The sequence below is a fragment of the Zingiber officinale genome, chromosome 7B (assembly GCF_018446385.1).
Source record: "Zingiber officinale cultivar Zhangliang chromosome 7B, Zo_v1.1, whole genome shotgun sequence".
NCBI classification, from domain to species: domain Eukaryota; kingdom Viridiplantae; phylum Streptophyta; class Magnoliopsida; order Zingiberales; family Zingiberaceae; genus Zingiber; species Zingiber officinale.
Genome location: NC_055999.1, coordinates 54007133 through 54025588, shown reverse-complemented (window position 1 = coordinate 54025588; position 18456 = coordinate 54007133). Strand labels below are relative to the sequence as shown.

Sequence of the window (18456 nt, the reverse complement as noted above, 5' to 3'; positions counted from 1 at the left end):
ATCATTTTTTGTTAACTTACTCATCCCTCGAATACAGCTAGTTTTCAGTTTCAACAAAATTATACGTTTTTGGTGGGACACAACAATAAATTCCTAGTTACCTACCTCCCCTGAGAAACACAGCCTCCTTTAGACCAATGCTATGTTCAGTTTGGATCATATTAGCTGCAATGAACAGCACTTCTTTCTGGTTCTTCCCATATAACTTATCCAAAAATACAGTTATTCTACATAAAATGAAAAAGATGATGTATTATCTTATATTATGTTAAAGTTATCAATAGACATCTTGACATAATAATAAAGTTATTGTTGTATGACCTAGAAGTCACATGTTTGTGTCTTGGAAATAGCCTATTGCAAAGCAGGATAAAGTTGCATACAATAGATCCTTCGCTAGATCATGCATTCACATGAGCTTTGTGCACCTGGTTGTCTTTTTTTTTATCAATAGGAATATTTGGATCAAACACAATAAGTTCTAGAGAAAATGAAAATGATATATTATCTTATAGCATCAGAAGTTTCCTTGATTGAAATCTCTGCACCTATGATACCTACTATGTTTATTGGCAGATCATTCCTAACAAAGGATCATCTTGCAAATATGTAATTGCTGTGGATTCATGCTTGTAAAAACAGAGAACCAAAAAGGTGACACCACCATCTTCAAATATTTTTTCAACAGTTACTATTGCCAAAAGTGTATAGTTATTATCATAATGACTATAATATGTGACCCAATCACCAGATACGATTATGATCCTGTTTTTTTTTAGTGAACAAAAATCACGTCATTATGTGATGAACTTTTGTTTTTTATTTTTTATTTTTGTTTTACAATGTCTGTTTTTGGCTTTTGCAAGAGCTTTTCAGTAAATGTTGAATCAAAATTTGAATTTTTAAGTTTTGAGGTGTAGTTATTCTTCGAATCAAAGGGAGAGGGAGGAGACAGGTAAGTGCTATAGATTGGAAGAACGATTAAAGGCGGGAGAGGGAGGAGACAGGTAAGTGCTATAGATTGGAAGAACGATTAAAGGCGGGAGAGGGAGGAGACAGGTAAGTGCTATATAGATTGGAAGAACGATTAAAGGCGGGAGAGGGAAGAGGAAGATGGAGATGATTACAAGGAGAACAAGAAAAGAAATGAGATGGGCTTGTGGGAGAAAAGGGTGAGAGATGAAAGGAGGAAGAAAAGAGAAATATAAGAAGACAATAAATTTTATTTATCTATAATTGCTGCAATAGTGATATTATATACGTCAAGTGTAGGATTTATGGATTCCCCCCTCTACTTTGACATTGCAGAGAGACAATGTTCTAAAGAATTGAGTTACCGACATAATAATAAGGATAGAGTTTGAAGATAGTGAGACATAATGCGCTTGTGACTAACGAGTTTTTTTTTAATTAGCTGGTACCATGTTTCTAACATAGGTTGATTAATTCTGAGATGATCGATCTGACTCCATAGAAATTTTCTAACGATTACTAGGATAAATTGGGAAGCGTTCGCACCGGACGCTATCAATCCAATGTTCTCAAGTCAATTATTTATTAAGAGAAATTCATCTATTAGTTCGTCAAGGTTAACTTATCTTTAGATGTTTGAGCAATTAAGAGATGTTGCCACTATACCATTGTCCCGGGGATGACTAAGAACAAACTTGCTACATACAACAGCTGCATCACGATTATCATGTCATCTCATGTAATATATGTTGATGGAAATTGTTGATGTCGATAATCTAGGTTTGGTCTGGTCAGTCAATTCGTTGATAAGGTGATGGTTTGAATTGGTGGAGCTTTGGTATGATGATATGAATTTAGTTCTTTTTATATTCTCAATCTCTTGTCATCACTGACTTAGTCTTACCGGTTAGTCTTGACACACCCGTTTAGAGAAATTTATCTCTTCGAATAAGAGATTTAAAGTTAATTGCCTTCTAAAATACGATTTGCCATTCAAAATAGGAACGCAGTCAATTTTAAGACTAGATTGACCTTCAAAACCATGGACTATTTATAGGGTTGAAGGGATAGGTGAAGGGGTGAAAATATTAATTGATTTAATTAATTAATTAATTAATTATCTTTTAATTTTCGCAGCCGACAATTTCTGTTTCAGTCGCAGAGTAATAATAATAAATAAATAAATCAATCAATTAATCATTAATTAATATTTTGCTGGCGTCGCACAGATTAATTAATCTTTTAATTAACCAGCTAATTAATCTCAATTAATTAATTAAATACGGCTGGTATCAATCTTAATTTTTAAATTTATTTTGTAGCAAAATTAATTTCGATCAATTCTTCATCACCCCTTAAATGATTCTAGGCAAATTAACATTCATGAGTATATTCACGCATACTTATGTATTCACGGATATGAATATAGCTCGTGCGTCAGTCGATACTTTTATTCGATCATAATAATTAACCCATTATTATTCTAATAATGTTAGATATTAATTTTTATTTACTTGTGAGAATATAATTCATGTTTACTGAATACTTATTGGTAATGAAAAATAATTTTTTAATAATCCTGAATGAAAATTATGAATAAATTTAATGCTCAAATAAGAGTTCTAGTAGAAGACTATTACATTTGGAGAGGTTGTTTGTGACTTTAAATTAGAATTGTCATATAGGCCAATCAGTGACGGGGCAGGCTGATTATTTGGTGAGATAGGAGGGGTTGTTATTTTAGTGGGTTGAAAAATTTTTAATTCAATTTACCTATTTGGAGAAATAATCTACTGCTACAAATAAGAATCGTCTCTGTCCCGACGCCATGGGGAAATGTTTTACAATGTCCATGCCTCATTGATCGAATGGGCAGGAGACTATTGCGATTTTTAATGTTTCCGTCAGGCGGTGGGTCAGATTCTGATGTTTTTGGCAGGACAAGCAGGTGTTCACCAGTCGTTGTGCATCCCTTTGCAGAGTAGGCCAGAAATACTCGACCAATAACACTTTCCGGGCCAACATTCTTCCTCCAACATGACTCCCACAACTTCCTTGATGTATTTCCCGTAGAGCATATTCCGCCTCCTCCACTCCTACGCATTTAAGCAGTAGTTTGGAGAACACTCGCTTGTATAGTTGATCCTCGATTAGGGTGTACATATGAACTTGTTTCCTAACCAGCCTGGCTTCTTCCGGATCATCCGCAGGACACCCCGCTGCAGATAACTGATCATCGGAGCCCTCCAGTCGATTACCTCCTCAATGTTGTTCTGTAAGTCTATTTGAGCTATTAAGAAGGTCTAAGTTACTGACCTGTCTAGTACCCATGTGATCAAGGAGCTAGCCATTTTGGCTAATTCATCAGCCCGTTGGTTATCTGCCCGAGGAATCTTAGTTACTATGACCTTAAAGTCCACTTTCATTTTCTCATACGCTTCTCGGTACACTTGTAACTTATCACTGTTAACCTCGAAGTTGCCTGCTACTTGTGAGCTACAAGCTGAGAATCCGAATATATAATGACCCGAGCAGCGCCGACATGTCGAGCTGCTTGCAATCCTGCTAATAAAGCCTCATATTTTACTTCATTATTAGTGGCCTTGAAATTTAATCGGACGATCAATTGTAAGATATCTTCTTGAGGGGATATCAGAAGGATCCTCACTTCGCTTCCATGTTGGGTGGACGACCCATCTACATAAACCTTCCAAATTTCCTCAAATCTGCTTGATGAACCTCCGTCAAAAAATCGGTCAATGCCTGAGCTTTGATTGTTGTGCGAGGTTGGTACTGTAGGTCGTACTCCCCTAGCTCGGTTGCCCATTTGATGAGCCGTCCTGCCACCTCCACATTAGTTAGAGTCTTACTCATGGTGTTATTGGTCAGGACTGTAACAGGATGTGCCAAGAAATAGGGTCTTAAGCGGCGAGTTATGAGTACCAATCCGTAGACTAACTTTTCCAGGGCCTCAGGGGTGGCTGACAAATGATCGAAGAAGTACACTGACCGTTGTACATCATCTTGCTCCTTGACCAACACTGCCCCCACGACCTCACAGGTGGCTGACAAAGACACCCAAAGTGGCTCTCCCACCGTAGGTTTAAACAAAGAGGGTAAGGTCTCTAGGTGCTTCTTTAGTTCTTCAAAGGCCTGATTGTACTCTTCATCTCACTGAAACTTGGTCGTCCTTCTGAGCATATTGAAGAAGGGTAGCACTCGATCTGCCGACCGGGATATGAACCTGGACAGGGCGGTTATCTGGCCTATCAGTTTCTGGGCTTCCTTCATGTTTTGAGAGGCCTTCATGTCTCGAAGTGCACGTATTTTCTCAAGGTTGGCCTCAATTCCTCGCTCAATAACGAGATATCCCAGAAACTTTCCTCCCCGAGTTCCAAATAGGCACTTCAATGGATTCAGCTTCAATCCATATTGTCGCAATGTGCTGCAGGTCTCTTCAACATCGACAATCAGATTAACTGCTAGAGTGGACTTAATAAGTATGTCGTCCACATAAACCTCCACATTACGACATATCTGCTCTCTGAATATCTTATCCATCATTCTTTGATAGGTTGCTCCTGCATTTCTCAGTCCAAAGGGCATGACAGTATAATAGAAGGTGCCATCGACCATGATAAAACTGACCTTCTCTTGATCTTACCGTGCCAGAGGGATCTGATGATAACCTTGGTAGGCGTCCAGCATACAAATCCTTTCGCACCCTGAAGTTGAGCCCACCATTTGATCGATCCTGGACAGCGGATAACAGCCTTGGGGCTAGCACAGTTGTGGTCGCGAAAGTCGATGCAGACCATACTTATTATTGGGCTTGGAAACCAGGACCACATTAGAGAGCCAGGACGGAAACTGCACCTCTCTAACATGACTTGCTTTCTTGAGCTGATCCACCTCATCTCGGATGATCTTATTCTGCTCAGTCGAGAAATTCCTCTTCTTCTGCTTGACTGGCCGGGAATCAGGCAGAAGATGCAATTTATGTTCGGATATCTCAGGCTTGACTCTCGGCAACTCATCAGGGGACCAAGCGAAAACATCCCTATTTCTAGTCAAGCACTGAACTAAGTCCGTCTTGACCTCAATAGACAAATCGCTGGATATGCGAGTGAGGCTTTCAGGGCGCTCAGGATATAGCTGAACCTCATCCCAAGGGATGAGCTCATCTGTTATAGGCAACAACTTTTCTTGGATGATATGGATCCTCCCATCCTGAGTTCTCTGGGCTTTGCGAGCCTCTACCTTCACCATGTCTATGTAGCATATGCGAGAGACCAACTGCTCCCCTCTTACTTCCCCGACCTGGTCTCCTATTGGAAACTTGATCTTTTGGTGGAAAGTGGAGACTGCTGCCCGGAACTCATGTAACGCCGGTCTTCCCAAGATGATGTTATAGGAGGATGGTGAATCCACGACGATGAAGGTGCTCCTCCTTGTCCGCACCAAAGGTTCAGTACCCAAAGATATGACCAGCTTGATTTGGCCCATGGGACGTACTTCATTGTCGATGAAGTCGTACAATGAAGTGGCCACAAGTTGAAGCTCGTTGGCGTCGATCTGCATGCTCTCAAACACACTTTTGAATAACACGTTGACAGAGCTTCCGCTATCTATGAAAAATTTGGCCACGCGACTGTTGGCTATGATGACCTTAATTATGAGAGCATCATCATGAGGAAGCTCTAGCCCCTCCAGATCTTGCAGCTCGAAACTAATTACGGGCCCGACCGCTTGCTCCCGACTACATCCCACAGCATGTACCTCCAGACGACGCTTATGAGATTTTCGCGCCCTAGCGGAATTCCCGTCTGTGGGCCCTCTAGAGATCATGCCGATCTCCTAGATGACCATGTTGCCCCGGTTTTCTGCCTCCATGGCTTCCCCAGGCTCCTGGTCGCGACCGGGCTGCTGATTCCCTTGTCTAGCAAGATCAGGCTAAGGCCTGCCGGGTTGACCTGTCCCGACCGCGACCTGTTGGCTGGCCAGTGTCCTTTGTTGAGTCCTGGGCGCAATTTCTGACGGAGGTAGGCCCAGCTTAGCGGCACGTCTAGAGTCTCGAGCGAATTGAAAGTAGTCACTGATGGCATGGGTGTGGGAGCGATGGTAAGTGTAGTAGCATGGTCCCCACGGCCCAAGCCTTGGGGCTTGAACAGCTACCACACGCGGAACCGATCGGGTATCCAGACCGGGATCAAAGGGTGATCGGGCGTCCCGAGCATGCAGAAGAGGCTGGGCTGGCGGCTGAGGTGACTTCTTTTCTAGTTTGTTGGTGGAAGTAGACACCTTGTCTGCTTTTCGTCGAGCAGCCTGAGCCTCTTCCATGTTGATATAGCTGGCGGCCTTCCCCAGTATCTCGTTGAAGTTCTTTACGGGATCCTGAACAAGGTCCCGGAAGAACTTCCCCTCTAGTCTATGAGAGAAGACGCTCATCAATATTTCAGAGGTGGCCGATGGAATGTCTTGAGCCACCTGATTGAAGTGCTTGATATAACTTCGCAAGGGCTCGGCTAGCCCTTGCTTAAGAGCGAAGAGACAATGGTCAGTTTTCTGGTACTTCTTGCTACTGGCGAAATGACGCAGGAAGATAGTTTTGAAATCGTGGAAACAAGTGATGGACTCATACGGCAACCCGTCAAACCATTTTTGTGCCGAGCCGGATAAAGTATTAAGGAACACTCGGCACTTGATGTCATCACTATACTGATGCAACAGGGCAACGTTCCTAAACTTACGGAGATGATCCTCCGGGTCCTGACTACCATCATATTCTCCTATAGCAAGAGGCCTGTATCCCTTGGGTAACTTTTTCCCGAGCACCCTTGTAGAGAAGGGCACTTGTTCCTCAGGGTCCATTCTGAGCTCCTCCCTGAGGACTATAGTCTTACCCTTTTTAGAATCCCTGGGCGGGGAGCTTTCCGCCTCAGAAGCCTGCAGTTGCTCTTTCTTATTATAGTCGCCCGGGCCCTTGTGATGGTAATCGAGGCCCGACTCTCGATAGAAGGTCGAGGGAAACTCCTCGGGCTGTTTTCTTTTGGACCCTCTGTCAGAAGCGTGGGTCGACTCCTTAGAAATTGCCTGCATCTTGTATGGTCGAGAAGCGGAGGTTTGCTTCTCGGAGGCTGCCCGCCTCTTGGCTTCCTTGTACAGTTCGTATGCTCCTGCCGTCATGGTTACGTTGATTCTGCCGGTGTCTTCCATCTTTACGCTCCAGAACAGATGAAGAAGATTCCCACAGATGACGCCAAATTGATCCTGTCCGAAATTTGAATCAGATGAAGGTCGGATGAGGTGCCGTTGATGTTGACGGAGAAGAGACTGTGACGCTGCGGTCGTGTGGGCTTCGGCGGACAGACCCCCACGTGGCCTTAAAGGACTATTAAGCCCGAGTCGACGGTACTAGCACTCTCCACACACTCAGATAAGCACACAGAACGTTAGAGACCAAGAACCAGGGGAAAAGTCCGCGAAGCAAGCCCTTCGACGCTCAAGTTAGGTACTTTTTTCCCCAGAAGAATAGTGTACGAAGGAAAAAAGAAAAGTAGAAAAATATACGAGTGAGCGTACTTGCGCAAGGGAGAGGATGCTCCTTTTTATATGATAGTGCGTACCTTTTGGAGACTGACCCCCTGTCAAAGGGTGTCGGGTGTCAGGACTTGTCGAGTGGTGGATGACACGTGACCTTTTCTTATAGGCGGGAGGAAGGTTCCACTGGCAGATGACCCCAACCGCTGGAATATTCCCTGACATGCAGCAGATATTCTCTGACAAGTGGTTACGATTCCCTGAATTGTTGTCGCGTAGCGCCTTTTATCCCGCTCGGGTGCTATCGAAAATAGCCTGGGCCGGTCTGCTAAGTGCTGATGAACAGACTGGATGAATGGAAGGGCACGACCAGAGTCCCTCTCTGTCGTTCTTTATGATTCAGACCCGACCGAGAATGATGAATCTGCTCACATAGGCTAATTTGATAACACCTGATCGATAAAGCCAGGTCGGGTTTGGTCCTGATCACACTTCCTGCAGCAGACCTGGTTTCTCGACCGGTAGAGCTCGCCCTGGCTTTATATGCCAGATGGCCCCGACCTTTTTCAATTAGCGGATCCAATGATTCTTCATATTTAATGAAAATCTCACCACTAGAGATTTATTGCTTTAACGATATTAAGTCTTCAGTAACTATTTCAAGACTTACAATTTTACATTGGTGCTCTTCTGGTTCCTTTTTTTGACTACTATAGTGTATTATAACTGCTGGCACATATTGAAGCATTTTTATGCATTCAACTCTTTTGGCCACAATTTGAGGCTCCATAGGAAGGTTCATGATCTTTTTGTGACTCAAAGTTTTCATCTCTATCTAGTGAAATGATGTGAACCTCGACGAACAATGTCGCGAGACCCAGCAACAATAAGATTTGGAACTCAGTTCCGGGATCGTCCAAAGGAGGTTTTCGAAGGGATGGAATATTGACCCGTTGATTATAGAGAATCAAGAACCAATATTATGAGAAAATGGAGAATATCAACCCAATGGTTATAACAGAACCAAGAACCAATATTATAAGAGTGTTGAGAATTACAAGTGCTCACCCGTAATCCTTGCAAAGTTGCTGAAGAACAGCAAAGAGAAAAACTCTCTCAAGATATAATGTTGGCTGCTCTCTTTGATATATACTCAAGACATTATATAGAACTAAAAATGGTAGTTTCCAAGGCATGAAAAGAGAAGATAATGAATGCAAGTCTTCATGCACACTCCCTCTAGCTGTCCTCCATCTTTCCAAAAGAGAAGATAATGAATGCAAGTCTTCATGCACACCCCCTCTAGCTGTCCTCCATCTTGGGCATTCGTTTAAAATGTAGGTGGCATTAAATGACACACCAATTCCAATTAGAATGGTTGGTTTTCCCACCTAACAATATGCATTCTAGTATGATATTTAACTAGGAACATGTTGCATCATGATATTCCATTCTTCCGCAGTTGATTGTCCCATTTTAGGGTCGACTTGTATGAAGTTGATCATTCGGCATGGCATCGACTGTGATGCATCGACTGTGACTCCATAGCCTGCCCTTCCAAGATACGAGATGTCAATGCTTGTACAACACATTGAACTTGCTTGACCTCTGCTTTCGTTATCGGCTCAGCTGGCACGTGCAAGTCCCTTTCATGCTCCTCTTGATTCGGGACGTACATCTCGACTTGCAGTCCTGTCTCATTGGCTTGGAGCTGATATGGAGTTGTATCATCCCCCTCCCCCTTCCTCAAAAGGATTCGTCCTCGAATCTGAAACAACAAAAGGGGAAAGATCAGAAACATTAAAGGTTGAACTCACTTGGTACTCACCTGGAAGATCCAACTTGTATGCATTGTCGTTGATTTTCTCCAGAACTTGAAATGGTCCATCATCACGTGGGTTCAGCTTGGATTGCCTTCGTTTCGGAAATCGCTCCTTTCGAAAATGAACCCAGACCCAATCTCCAGGTTGAAAAGTAATCGGCTTTTGTCCCTTGTTGGCACGGGTTGAAATCTGCTCATTCCTCCTCAGCATGTGTTGCCTTGCCTTGTCATGGATCCTTTTCACCAAATCAGCCTTCGCTTGACCTTCAAGGCTAGCAATCTCATCCATAGGTAATGGGATTAAATCCAATGGAGTTAATGGATTAAAGCCATAGACAATCTCAAAAGGTGAATACTTAGTAGAAGAATGTGTAACCCTATTGTATACAAATTCAATGAATCGTATGCAATCTTCCCAAGCTTTTAAATTCTTCCCAATGGTAGAACGCAACAAATTTCCCAAGGTTCGATTAACGACCTCGGGTTGCCCATCAGTCTGTGGGTGACAAGTGGTAGAGAATAACAACTTTGCCCCAAGTTTTCCCCACAAGACTCGCCAAAAATGGCTGAGGAACTTCGCATCCCGATCACTAACAGTTGTTCTAGGGACCCCATGCAAACGACCATCTCCCTAAAGAATAAATTTGCCACATGTGTAGCATCATCAGTTTTATGGCAAGGGATAAAGTGTGTCATTTTCAAAAATCGGTCCACAACCACAAGAATACTATCTCGGCCATTCCTAGTCCTAGGCAAACTTAACACAAAATCCATTGACACATTAGTCCAAGGGTGGCTAGGCACAGGCAAAGACATATAAAGTTCATGTGGTTGCACCTTAGACTTGGCTTTCTTACATGCAATGCACCTAATGCAAATCCTTTCAACATCTCTTTTCATATGAGGCCAGAAGAAATGCTCTTTCAAAATGTCCAAGGTTTTCACAGCTCCAAAATGCCCCATTAATCCATCCCCATGTGACTCCTTAACAAGCAACTCACGCATAGAACTTTGGGGAATGCAAAGTCTATTTTCTCGAAACAAGTAACCATCATGCATATAGAACTTATCAAATGCACCCTTTTCGCATGCTTTAAAGATATCAGCAAAGTCAGCATCATTCACATACAATTCCTTCAGGTGCTCAAATCCAAGAAACTTTGACCCTAAGGTAGAGATAAGGGTGTACCTGCGTGACAAATCATCTGCTACCACATTCTCTTTTCCTTGCTTGTATTGGATCACATAAGGAAACATTTCAATGAATTCAATCCAACGAGCATGTCTACGACTCAATTTACCTTGGCCTTTCAAATGCTTCAGCGACTCATGGTCCGTGTGAATGATGAACTCCTTGGACCACAAGTAATGTTGCCATGTCTCCAAAGCTCGCACCAATGCATAGAGCTCCTTGTCATATGTTGAGTAGTTCAACGTTGCACCATTGAGCTTCTCACTGAAGTAGGTAATTGACCTATTTTCTTGCATAAGAACAACACCTATACCAATACCAGAAGCATCATATTCGATTTCAAAAGCCTTAGAAAAATCTGGTAGAAGTAGTAAAGGAGCAGAGCTTAGCTTTTCTTTTAATGTGTTGAAGGCTTTCTCTTGTGCCTGTCACCACTTAAATCCAACATTCTTCTTGATGATTTCCGTCAAAGGGGCAGCGATGGTGCTGAAATTTGGCACAAACCTCCTATAGAACCTGACTAAACTATGAAAACTCCTTACTTCAGTGATGATGCTAGGGGTAGGCCATTCCTTGATAGCTTTCACCTTCTCCTCATCAACTTCCACACCTCTGGAACTGACAACAAATCCAAGAAAAACAACCCTATCTACACAAAAGCTGCATTTCTTTAGCTTGGCAAACAATTTTTCATGCCTCAAAGCTTCAAGCACACATTTCAAATGATCAATATGGTCATGCAAACTCTTGCTATAGATCAGAATGTCATCAAAATAAACAACGACAAATTTTCCAATAAATGCACGCAACACATGATTCATGAGACACATAAATGTGCTAGGAGCATTCGTCAATCCAAATGACATCACTAACCATTCATACAACCCCTGTTTTGTCTTAAAAGTTATTTTCCACTCATCCCCTTCCTTAATTCGAATTTGATGATACCCACTCTTCAAATCAATCTTAGAAAACATAATGAATCCATGCAATTCATCAAGCATATCATCTAAGCGAGGAATAGGATGACGATACCTTACCGTTATCTTGTTTACAGCTCGACAATTCACGCACATCCTCCAAGTCCGGTCTTTCTTTGGAACCAGCAGCACAGGCACAACATAGGGACTCATGCTTTCACGAACATGTCCTTTGGTCAAAAGTTCTTCAACTTGCCTTTGAAGCTCTTTGGTCTCTTCTGCACTACTTCGATAAACTGGTTCGGTTTGGAATGGAAGCTCCCGGAATGAAATCAATCTGATACTCGATTCCTCTTTTTGGTGGTAACCCAAGTGGCATATCCTCGGAAAAGACATCCTTGAAATCCTGCGAAAGAGACATCACAGCTCTAGGCAAAGAAACATTATGGTCAGCCAAAGAAAGATAGATCTCCTTGTATAGAAACAAGATCATCGGTCTATCAAAGTTAAAGACACTTTTGATCTCTCTTTCTTTTGCATAGAAGTTTATTTTTCTTTCTTCTTTCTTTTTCACAAATGAATTCTCAATCTTTTCTTTTTTTCCACTCTCTTTTTCCATTTTCAGTCCACCATCTTTTTTCTCATTTTCACTCTCATTTTCTTTTTCTTTCTCAGCCACACTTTTTCCTCTTACTGCAATGGACCTTTTGATCTGGAGTTGTTCCTCAAATACTTGACGAGGTGTCAAAGGTGTAAGTGTAATGTTCCTACCATCCTTGCTGAAGCTGTAATGGTTCTTGTACCCATCATGTGTGGTCCGTCTATCAAATTGCCATGGCCTTCCAAGAAGCAAATGGCTAGCTTGCATGGGTACAACATCACACAAAACCTCATCCGTGTACCTTCCAATCGTAAATGAAACAAGGACCTGCTTGGTTACCTTCATCTCACCACTATTATTGAGCCATTGGAGTCTATACGACTTTGGATGCTTTAAGGTAGGTAGGCCAAGCTTGTCCACCATTAACTTGCTTGCTACATTAACACAGCTGCCACCATCAATAATCAAACCGCATACCCGATCTTTCACATGGCAGAGGGTGTAGAAGATGTTCTCCCTTTGCAGCCTGTCATCATTCCCTTTGGCTTGCATATGAAGAGCTCTTAGCACAACAAGAGCTCGGCCATCAACAGCAAGCTCAACATCACTAGTATCTTCAACTGATGGAGTGGACTCATTTCCTTCATCTTCCTCTTCAGTTTCGATTTCCCCATTATCCAACATGATCATTGTTCGCTTGTTCGGGCATTGAGAAGCAATATGACCGGATCCTAAACAACGAAAACATTTGATGTCACGATTTCTTTGAGGTTGGGAAGATGAATTACCCTTATCCTTGTTGCTAGATTGGGTCCTGGCCACATTTGTTTCACCCTTTGATTTTGAAATTGCTTTCTCAATTGGTTTTGATGATCCCCACTTCTGCTTCCAAGGAGATGAACTCGCAGCCTCATACTTGGAAGATGATCGCACTCCTTTCTTGAGTTGTCTTTCAACTTTTATTGCCATGTGCACCACATCGTCAAGCTCCACATAGTGATGTAGCTCAACAATATTGGCAATCTTACGGTTCAGGCCACAAATGATGTAACACCCATAGGGTACTTAGCAAGATTTTAGATATTTTTATCATGAATAGAAATAGGTCTTATGTGTGAATTTGCAAAAATAATAATAGAACCCCAAAAAAAAAAGAGATGACCAAGGTTTGAACCTTGGACCTCTTAATAGATACATGCATGTGTTAACCAATAGACCAAGAGAAGTTATTGTTAGAGAGAGAAGTGACAATATAGTTAAGAGTAAGAAAAGAGCTCCTTTCATTTAGAAGGAGAAGTTAGAGTTGTCTTCTTCCTCTCAAAAGAAAAGAGGATTCTTGTTTCCTCTTTTCATTAAGGAGTAAAAGAAAGGAGAAGGAAAAGTGCATTTTCCCTTCCTCCTCTCATGAAGAATAAAAGGGGAAATTAAAGAAGAGATTTCATTTTCTCCTCTTCCTCCTCCCTCCTTCTTCTCATCGTGACCAAGCTCTCTCTCCACCTCCATTGCCGAAATCCAAAAACAAAGGAGGACTCCTCTTTAGGAAGGCTCCACAATCAAGATTACTCCTCTAAGGAAATCAACCACAAGGATGTAAGTATCCCCTCACCTGTGGTACAAGTCGCTTACGAAATTTCCGTGAGGTTAGAATGCTTAAAAAATAAAAATAAAAGAAAGAAACCTATGCTCATGGATTTCACTATGTTATGATATGAACTTAGTTAAAGATTTATGTTGGATGTTGTTTTAAGCATGATCTTCTTCTTGATATGTTTCGGCCATGGATGTTTTAGGGCTTTAAGAAGCGTAAAAATCTAATTTAACTTGCTTATAGATTCCTTTATGATAGGATATGAACTTGATTAAATATCCATGCTTATATGTTGCTTGGAAATTTTATTTTCCTCTATGTAAAGTTTCAGCTATGATAGATTCTAGGGCTTCAAGAAGCTCAAAACCTAAATTTAACTTGCTTATAGATGCCTTTATGGTATGATATGAACTTGACTAAATATCCATGTTGTATGTTGCTTGGAAATTTTAACTCTTTTATAGTAAAGGTTCGGCCATGATAGGTTTGGGGTTTCAAGAAGCTTAGAACCTAATCTAACATGCTTATAGACTCCTTCATGATATGATAAGAACCTGGTTAGGTATTCATGTTTGTATATTGCTTAGGAATTTCATCTTCCTTTATGTAAAGGTTCGGCCATGATGGATCTAGGGTTTCAAGAAGCTCAAAACCTAGTTTAACTTGCTTATAGATTTCTTTATGATAAGATATGTACTTGACTAAATATTCATGTTTGTATGTTGCTTGGAATTTTATTTCCTTTATTGTGAAGTTTCGGCCATAAGGGATTCTAGGGCTTCAAGAAGCTCAAAACCTAAATTTAACTTGCGTATAGATGCCTTTAAGATATGATATGAACTTGACTAAATATCCATGTTTGTATGTTGCTTGGAAATTTTAATTCCTTTATAGTAAAGGTTTGGCCATGATGGGTTTGGGGTTTTCAAGAAGCTCAAAATCTAATTTAACATGCTTATAGATTCCTTTATGATAGGATATGAACTTAGCTAGGTATTCATGTTTGTATGTTGTTTGGAATTTAATTTCTTTTCCTTGAAGTTTCGGCCATGATAGATTTTAGGGTTTCATGAAGCTTAAAACCTAATTTAACATGCTCATAGACTTCTTTATGATATGACATGAACTTGGCTAGGTATTCATGTTTGTATGTTGCTTAGAAGTTTATTTCCCTTTCATGAACTTTCGGCCATGACTATATTCTAGGGTTCAAGGAAGTTTAAATTTAGACTTAGCAAGCTCATGGATTTCCCTTATGATATGATATGAAGTTAGCTTGGTATTCTTATGCTTGTATAGAACTTAGTTTCATGCTCTTAAAGATTCGGCCACAACCAAGTTAAAAGGCCTAGGAGGCTTAGAACCTACTACCTATGCTCATGATATTCTTTATAGTTTATGATATGAAATTGATTTAAGGTTCGCATGCTTATATGTTGTTGTAACCTAAAACTAAACATGGTAACTTTCGGCCACTATATGGAATTAGGGTTAGAGACCCAATTATGATTTTTGCTAGGTGTCTCACATACTAGGATATGAATTAGGCATATATGATTATGATTTCCTATGATGCTTTACATGCTTATTTAAGTATGCTTATGAACTATGCATGATGAGGACTTTTATGATGTGTTTTATGCTTAAGTATGCATGCTTTATGATAAGACAAGTAACATGCCTATTTATGTATGTTTATGAACTATGCATGAAATGATTCTTATGATGACTATGTACCCAAACATGTATGATTTCAAAGATGTTGCATGCTCATTTACGTAAGCTTATGAACCAGACATGAAAATGATTTTTATGATGGCTATGTGCCCAAGTATGTATGTCTTATGATATGATAAGAAAATGGCTAAGAGTTGCTTCCCTTAAGTTGGGATTAAGAGCACTCTTCATGTTAAGACAAGAGCATGACATTATGATGATATGATATGACAGTTATGATGATATGATATGCACGACATGTATTTTACTTTGTATGGCTTGTACCAAGAGTGGGCTCCATAAGTGCCCCTAGGCCGACGGACTATGAACGAGTCTAGTAAAAAGGGATGAGCTCCTTAGTACGCCCCTAGGCCGACGGACTATGAACGGGTCTAGATCCCTAGTAGGTTCGGGGCTAGCTACCCTGTCCTAGGGATTGCGCGCATTTATGTATGTATGTGGTACAAGTCGGGCCCTCATGATGATGATATTATGTTTAAGTATTAAAAGATATGTTTAAAGACATCTTGCACTTGACATGACATATGTTTTAAAAAGACATTCTGCATAATGCACCCATTCATGATATGATATGTTTTTATGAATTATATGACATGATGTTATGCTATGCTCTTATGACTTATAGGACATAATGTTATGAGATGTTTTTGATTCATATGACCTGATAATATGTTATGCTTCTATGATTCATATTACATGATGCCTTTATTTATGATATGTTAAGAGTATGATGTTTCTTGATGATATGATATGATAGGAGGCTATGTTCACATGATATAATGTTAAATGATTATGTCTCCATTGTTATATGTTTATATGACCATGCTATAAAATACGGTTTTTGTGAGTAGGAAAGGATCTTACTGAGCCTGTGTGCTCATAGCTTACTTTCCTTGTACCACAGATAAAGACAAGGAATGGATGATCTAAGGGAGCTGCAGGAGAGGCAAGGAAATGTGTGTGGCAGTGGCTCGGCTAAGACAAATAAAGACCTGCTATGTTATTTTTGTTATGTCTGACATGAACCAAGTGTATTATGTTACATTCCAGTATAACTTCATGACATTTCCGCTGCTTTATGTTACTAGAAAGAAATTTTAAATATACATGTGTATCCTGGATTAGTTAAGTAAGTAAGTAGCTCCGTCCCTTTAGTAGCAGGGAGGGCGGGCGTTACAAATGAACCGAGCCATGGTCGCCTCTCGGTCCCCCTCAATGTTAGCCCGAATCAAGGCTATCTCCATCTCCTTGTGGTAGTCTTCCACAGTCATGGACCCCTGCTTCAGACTTTGCAATTTCAAATGTAAGTCCCGATAATAGTGAGATGGAACAAACCTTCTTCTCATAACGACTTTCATGTCCTCCCAATTGTTGATGGGAAGCTCACGGTTCCGACGTCTACTCAGGGTCAGCTGATCCCACCATACAATGGCATAGTCGGTGAAAGCCACCACAACAAGCTTCACTTTCTTCTCCTCCGAGTAATTGTGGCAATCGAATACCAGCTCAACTTCCCTTTCCCATTCAATATAAACATCAGGGTCTGATAGCCCTAGCCCTTCTCCAAGTAGCATTGGAGACCACTTCGATGCTCGCCCCATCATCATAGTCATCATCTGGGACATTTGGAGCAAAATGTGGCCTCTGGTCGGGTCTCCGATGCCTAGGTAATGGCTCTTGCTAAAGTTGTTTGAGTCGATCCTCATGCCTGTCCAGCCGATCTCGAATCTCATTGAACACGACATTCATGCGCTCAAATTATTGCTGCATAGCCCGCATGATCGTGGTCTGATCAGCCCCTCCTCCATCACTCGGATCAACCCTGCCACCATGCTCTCGAGATATAGTGAGCTGCAACTGAAATATTACGAACAAAGGAGAATCCTTACTCACTCCCTTACGTGTTTGCACACAGTTGGATGTCACACAAACACTCGTGTTTCACTTAGAAAATTGAGTTCTCTCTGTTCACTTGTTTCCCTCCAAAAAGTTCTAGAGAAACTAAGCAAGTCAAAACAAGCAATCACTTATTCAACCCAATAAACTCAGAACACCGATTCTAGGCTTAGTTGGATCAAGGTTACGATGCCAATCAAGGAATGATGGAAGAAGATATGAAGCAAACAGAAATGATGATATGATGAAGCAAAATAGAATCGTTGATAAGATCAAGCAAATCAGTTTAAAGCAGCACAATGGAGATGGTAAACAGTGTTGAGAAAAAAATGCAAATGAATCACGGCAGCCACAGATGGCACTGAATGTATATCACGAGATGCAATCAAACGATCTTTGTTCTTCCTTGTCTTTTCTGCTCCTCTTTTTTTTTTGTTCTTCCTTTTGTTCTTCCCTTTTCTTTTGTTCTTCCTTTTTTTTTGCAACAAAACTAGAAAGTAGATGAAGATAATAAGATGAGTATGGACTGATTGAAATGATAAAAATATAAACACTAGGGAAGATAGATAAACCTGATTTGGAACTTGGCTCTGATACCAAAGATGATGCGAACCACGACGAACAATGCCGCAAGACCCAACAATAATAAGATTTGGAACTCAGTTCCGAGATCGTCCAAAGGAGGTTTTCGAAGGGATGGAATATTGACCCGTTGATTATAGAGAATCAAGAATCAATATTATGAGAAAATGGAGAATATCAACCCAATGGTTATAACAGAACCAAGAACCAATATTATAAGAGTGTTGAGAATTACAAGTGCTCACTCGTAATCCTTGCAAAGTTGCTGAAGAACAGCAAAGAGAAAAACTCTCTCAAGATATAATGTTGGCTGCTCTCTTTGATATCTACTCAAGACATTATATAGAACTAAAAATGGTAGTTTCCAAGGCATGGAAAGAGAAGATAATGAATGCAAGTCTTCATACACACTCCCTCTAGCTGTCCTCCATCTTTCCAAAAAAGAAGATAATGAATGCAAGTCTTCATGCATACCCCCTCTAGCTGTCCTCCATCTTGGGAATTTGTCCAAAATGTAGGTGGCATTAAATGACACACCAATTCCAACCAGAATGGTTGGTTTTCCCACCTAACAATATGCATTCTAGTATGGTATTTGACTAGGAA

The 18456-nt window shown here is 40.9% G+C and overlaps 2 protein-coding genes across 15 annotated transcripts in view; one reads left to right on the top strand and one right to left on the bottom strand.

Annotated features, from left to right (window-relative positions):
- LOC122005748 (shewanella-like protein phosphatase 1) overlaps positions 1-820 on the top strand; it is a 50329-nt gene extending 49509 nt beyond the window's left edge. For all 14 annotated transcript variants that reach the window (XR_006118489.1, XR_006118485.1, XR_006118488.1 and 11 more), the window contains one exon: positions 577-820. The gene's annotated coding sequence lies outside the window, so the exon portion shown is untranslated. The remainder of the gene's footprint in view (positions 1-576) is intronic.
- Positions 821-9013: 8193 nt separating this feature from the next.
- On the bottom strand, positions 9014-17117 carry LOC122004349. Its single transcript, XM_042559252.1, has 8 exons — positions 16550-17117; positions 12151-13111; positions 11567-11852; positions 11400-11491; positions 11069-11276; positions 10172-10951; positions 9330-9965; positions 9014-9280 (listed from the first exon to the last, which is right to left on the bottom strand). The coding sequence occupies exons 1-8, from the start codon at positions 17115-17117 to the stop codon at positions 9014-9016; spliced, it is 3798 nt and encodes a 1265-aa protein (XP_042415186.1).
- Positions 17118-18456: the final 1339 nt, after the last annotated feature.